General features: G+C 28.9%; 1 protein-coding gene across 1 annotated transcript in view; it reads left to right on the plus strand.

Annotated features, from left to right (window-relative positions):
* LOC107455131 (tRNA-uridine aminocarboxypropyltransferase 1) overlaps positions 1–5,752 on the plus strand; it is a 58,584-nt gene extending 52,832 nt beyond the window's left edge. Inside the window, exon 5 of the mRNA XM_071183985.1 lies at positions 5,620–5,752. Within this exon, the coding sequence (XP_071040086.1) occupies positions 5,620–5,750 (131 nt within the window). The 3' untranslated portion in view covers positions 5,751–5,752. The remainder of the gene's footprint in view (positions 1–5,619) is intronic.
* The last annotated feature ends 632 nt before the right edge of the window (positions 5,753–6,384 follow it).

Genomic DNA, 6,384 nt, shown 5'->3' on the forward strand with positions numbered 1-6,384 from the left:
AAACCCTTAACTCTATTGAGGAGAAAAAAATAGAAAAAAGAGAGACAATTCTACGGTAGTAAATGATAAATTATTTGAAAGAAGCTATGAAACACAAAATTACTGAAATTTATTTTGCTAAAAATAGATAAGAAAGTAATCACTGTGGTTTTTAGAAATTCGTAGCGTTTTATGTAATTTTTTAAAACTAAATATTAAGTTCTGTTAATTTTCCAAATGCAATTTTACATTGAACTTTCAAAAAAAATCCAATTTTAATTAACTTTCATTAATATTCCTACATATTTATATAAGCTTTTAAAATTAAGCAAATTCTATTGCATAACAGAAACTTAAAAACAAAAAAACATAACCTGTAAACAAAAAAACAATAACAACTGTTTAACAAAAAAAACTGTTATTTTAACAAAAAACTGTTATTTTAACAAAAAACTGTTATTTTAACAAAAAAAATGTTATTTTAACAAAAAACTGTTATTTTAACAAAAAAACTGTTATTTTAACAAAAAAGTGTTATTTAAATAGAAAAAAATAAACTCTATAAAATAACTATGTCATCATTATGGTCGGTGACAGCCGCTTACAGAATTTGTACAACCAGTTAACTCTGGGTTACCTCATTGGGAGGCGAGTGTCTTACCTCCTGAGCTATCGGCGGTCTATCTTTCATTATGAAGAAAAAACTTAAACTATCTTCATCTTAAAAGTCTTATTGAAATGATACTTAAGTGTAAAAACATTTAAAACTATAGTGACCCACTCTTATAAAATTGTCTGGCAACGTAACATAACTTGCCAAAAAACTTCAAGCTCTAGATCAGGTAGATTTATCAAGAAGAGTGTCATTTTGATAATAACGCCGATTCGCAGTTTTATTTATACAATGTTCAAATTCATAAAATAATTGTTACTGAAAAGTAAGAGCAATTACAGAAAATAATCTTAAAATTATTATTTTTTTTAAAAAAAGGTATTGTTATAGTACGGTGAGTAAAACCGAAGGCCAAAAACAAGAATTTGAACTGACGGTTTAATCCGTTTATGATTAATGTTTATTCATAACTGTTGATTTTAAATTATTTTGTTATTTAAAAACGCATTTCAAAAGTCTACCTACAAAAAAGTGTGCATGTGATTTCAAATAATTTTATGAATACTAACTCGGAGACATAGCCCTCACACGCTATACTCATTGATCTTGAAGTTACTTAGCATATAAAATAAAAAATAATTACATTTGAATTAACGAGCAAAAAGCTTTTTTTTATTAATAGAGCTGTAAGTTATCAAACATCACTGATCAATAGCAGAATTCTCTTAATTTTGAACTAAAATTTTTTGAAACGCCCCTTCTGAGCGGATTAACTGAAATTTTTGACCGAGTTTCAGTATATCAATAGTATTATAAAATTGCCCGTTTAAGTCGAGGTCCGAATTTTAGGACCATAGTACAAACAGTTCTGAAGCTCCAAGAGAAAGACGTTTATACAAACTCTTCGTATCATTATTATAAATAAACTTAAAAATTAGATAGTAATCGTGCTGTTATCCTTTAATTTAACATTGATTATAATATACTAATATTCCCATACAGTTAATCTACGCTACGAAGATGATTGGAGGTCAAATCATAGTATAAGTCCGTTAGTGAAAATAGAGCTTACGTGAAAACGAAAAGTATAGTTTATAAAATGTCCGTTTGCATTAAATGTAAATCCTTCTAAAATTTATTTATTTATTTAATTTCTAGAAGAGAACGGTATGTTGTCTTGGAGGGAGTTTTCAATAGTAATATTTATTGCTTTACGTAATTACAGAAAAACAATTCATGTTACAATATTTGTTTGCGATTTTCAGCTTTATAAAATTTACTTTAATGCTCCAACCTTGAATAAAAAAATAACAATGAATAAAAAATAAAAAAAACATCGGAAGATGAAATAGACTACCAAATACTTTTTACCACTTCATCATCGCGGGAATAACGACAACTTCCGCATCTTGGCGTCATAAAAAAGATCATTTCAAACACTTTTCATTTTAAAACACAGCTCTACTCTATTTACACCGTCTTACTCAAACACAAAAACTCTTGGTGTTTCACATGTTGTGCATACACTTTTTAACATTCCCATTCGTCAAAAAAAAATCCAATAGAAAGAAACGAAAACTCTCATGCATCCTTTCTCCAGGAAAAAAAGGAAACTAAAAATAACAGCATGGTTCGAGGAATTCGAATTTTATGTATTTTCAACTACTGTCGTGGGAACGATTACTAAGCAATCACTTTTACCTTTGTTGCTTTTTATGGCCCTCAGTTTGAATTGCTTGAACTTTGACTTTTTTGTTTAACTTTTGGGAGAATTGGGATTTAATTTTAATTTAACGAAAAGGTAGCCATCGTCATTAATTGGTTAACCAACGTGTTTGAAAAGTTGATGATGTAAGTAAAGGTTATATTTTAATATTTTTAAATTCTTTCATTGATAAAATTGGGTGCGTGAAAAATCGTTTATTTTGTTGAGATGATTCTAATAAAAAATCAATTTGCGTAAAAGCAGTGGGAAATTCATTACAGAAATTAAATCATCGAGAAATAGGAGATGATTAAATGAGTTTAGCTTTTGTTCACCTTAAATTAGAAACAAAAGGTCTTATTTGAATAGTGGTCCAACTCAAATTATTCAACGGAGTTCTATCTCAGTTTAAGGCTTGTTTAGTTCCAGCCTATCTTATTTGCGAAATAGAGGACATCAAAAATGAGACAATAAAGATAAAGGCAATAAAACCAAAAATGAGACAATAAAATAGGTCCATTTCATTGGATTCAAAAGCGCGGTGCATAATGTGCATAAGTGGAATTGTCCCACTATTCATACAAGGACTTCAAGTCCATAGATGACTAAGTTGATGTACCTTCACCTACTTGCTCCCTAGAAATCCATCAATGATCAAGCAGTTACTAATAGCAACCAGCAGGAATATGTTTCCATTGGGATGGAAATATAAATCTTCCAATAGGAATGGTGAAAACAACAATTGATTGATTTATTCCGTTCAAGTGATATAGTTCAGTTACCGGTTTAAACATCTCTATCAGTGATGAAAAAATTAAAGGTAGATACTTTTTGATTTGTTTTAGCCGAGTTTTTTTTTCTTTTTTCAAATGATTTTGTACCTAGCACATAATAGGACCAAAAACATTTTTAATGCTGCAGAAAGGTCCCAGAAATGTTGCATTGTTAAGCAAAATGTATTTCTTACACGGTGACGTTTCCGTGAAAACATGGTACAAGCTGCGACATATTTAACTTACCTGAAATGTAATTACGATGTTTTGTAAGTGCAGCTTTCACAACGGTTGAGTTATGGAACACCAATTTTTCAACAAAATTCCTTTTCCTTAAAGAATTAATTTCTCAGTAAAAAAAGCAATTTTTTTTTCCTTTTTGCTCTTAATACTGCATATAAAGTTATCTATTATTGTTCTATAAATTTATCATATGATATTAATTAAAATTCTGATAAAGCACCTGTCGCAAAGCATTTGTTATTACTTTACTATAAATAAAAGAGCAAAATTTGTTCATTGATGCTTATAGTGATTCATTTTTTATTTAGAAAACTTTTATATTCATTTGTTCCCGAATAATGTTCGTTTAAAAGGATCAGCGATAGACGATGAACAATGTTGATACTTTTAAGGAAATAATTTTAAAAGCTTTCGTTAATGTGGTTTCAAACAAATCAATCACCACACAGTCTTGAGTAAAAACTTTTAAGAGATATATATTGGCATTAAATGTTATAACAAGTTATTTTCATGAATACAAAATTTAAGATCTCAAACTTCCTTTGCAACAATTTTATCTTGGCCCCAATTGGGCTCAAATTGAGTTCCTATCTAATCATGCATCGAGGGATGAATATTGGGATGTCTAGATTTTTAAATATTGGTCCTATATCCCTATCCAAGATAATTCTATGTAGGGCAAATATCAAAAAATACGACCCTTTGAACTCTTATTCAGCCAGAATTCGTGAATATTGGCCAAATGAGGGCGCAAGTTACATTTTAATTTCAGATAATTTGTTTTTCAAAAGTATAAGAATGAAATTATGTCCAAAACGGAATTACTGCTTATAATGCATTTGAATATATTTACGTGTGTATTGCAGATATTTATATTTTAAACATTGTTTTGCCTCACTCTTTGCTAATACTCACTGTTTTAATATTTCTGTATCCGACTAATATCTTCCATTTTAATTAAAATTCCAAAGAATTCAAATTCCATTGATTGCTAATGCAGTTATTTTTAAAATCTGTTTTGCTTAGAAAAATGAAAGAATAAAATGTATTTTAAATCATTTAGAATTGAAGCAAACTATTTTTAAATGTAGACCCAACAGCTAAAAAAAATCTTTGAAAATTCAAGTCAAATCATGATGCTTTACAACGTGCTGAGATAGCGAATTCTGTCTAATCTGCTCAGTCAATCACAATCGATCGAGAAGTTGACGTGACCAAAGTAGCCGTTTCGAAATCCTGCAATCCAAGAATTGTATCTCAAATCTTTTTTGTAAGAAATAATATCAATTATTCTAAATATTTATTTTTTTCTCATTTTTCCTCTTAAAATTATCAAAGGAAACCAAAATAGGTCTTAAGTGTATGACTATTGAAGCAATTTAAATAATGGTAACAACTAAGACCAATAGTAACTACTTGGAATATGCTGGAATATTCGGATAAAGCAAACTTGTATCTGGAAAAAAAAAACATTTTGTTAGAAAAACAGCTCTTAGAATGGCGCGGAAGCATCTTTAACTATTTACAATAGAAATATCAAGTTGTAAGTCATAAATTAATTCAAGAAATTGTGTTCGTACTATGTACGTACATGACGTATTCCTAAAATTATTTATCATTACCTTTGATTTTTCTTTTAGGTTGTGAAAACTTAAGATTTATTGAAGATTTCTGATGATTCCATTAACGCTAAACTTTTCATTTAGGCTTCCATGGCAATTTGACACTTGGAAGTTGTTAACTTGAAGAAAGCACTTGTAGCTAAGTACTGTAAAAATTAGAATACAATATTCTACGGTAAAAATCAGATAAATAGTTCCTGAGATATCAAGTTTTAAAAAATTCAATTTCTTAAGAACTATTGAACCGATTTCGCTTAAATTTTAATATTTGCGAAATACGCAAAATTTAGAAGTGCAAACTTTTGATTACTCTCCTGCTCAAACTGTGGGTATCATATTTTCACGATTGTGGCTACTCCCTAGACTTTAGGGTTCAGAAATCTGAATTCGTTGAAAAAAAAGCATGTTTATTCACAGGAAGAACGTTTTTGTGTCTGATTTCGTTATTTAAAATATCTTCTGTACTAATTTAGTAGTAAATTTAACGTCACCCCTCGAGCCTTTAAGAATGAGTCCTAGAACGTAAAGATCCGATCATTAGATTAAGAGCTATTCAGGGTGGTCCCTTTCTTTTTTTGATGCATTACATGATGTACTTATAAAATGATTTATTATTACATTTCGATATTTCTTTTGTGAAACGAGAATTTGATAATTATATTAACGCTGAAAATTTTCATTTAGGCTTCCATAGGAATTTGCACTTGGAGGTAGAAAATTACTTAAAGAAGGCACTTGCAGTGAAGTCTCTCGTTGAATCTACGACAAGACGGCTTCAAATGGCTGTTAATGTTAAAGGAGAAAAAATTTACTAGGAACTTATCCGTATAATGTATATGTATCTCTATCATGTTCATGTTTCTGTAAAATGCATGTGTATTTGTATAAAGATAAGACATCTTGAAATGTATTTTAATATCTTGTTTCTATTTTTATATATACTTAAATAATTACTAATATTTTAAAATTCTCACTTTTTTTGCTCTGTACTGCATAAATACATGCAAATAGTGGATAAATAAGAATTTTATTTAAAAAAAATTCCGCAATTGACAGATTGATTGATTGATTGAATGTAGAGTTTAATGGCACAAAATCCAAATGTGGACATGCTGCGCCAAACAATATGTTTATACATGTCAAAATTGAAGTGCATACTTATTTTCCTAAATATAATTAAAAATTGATGAAATCATATACAAACAGTCAACGGTAATACTGGATTAAAATCACGTCAAAGTTAAAACACAGTAAAATAGTATAAAAGTAAGAATATCCTTCTAAAAATGAATAAATTCATGAACAGAATAAACTAATTACTATACAATTTAAATTATACAATTTAAAATGCCAATAGCACGTAAAAATGCAAAAATGTTCGGATGATGAGAGTCACCTAACAAATCTCCCATAGATAAAATAGAACTGCCAAAAAAGGCAAGACGATGT

Source organism: Parasteatoda tepidariorum, chromosome 8, assembly GCF_043381705.1.
Source record: "Parasteatoda tepidariorum isolate YZ-2023 chromosome 8, CAS_Ptep_4.0, whole genome shotgun sequence".
In the NCBI taxonomy this organism is placed as follows: domain Eukaryota; kingdom Metazoa; phylum Arthropoda; class Arachnida; order Araneae; family Theridiidae; genus Parasteatoda; species Parasteatoda tepidariorum.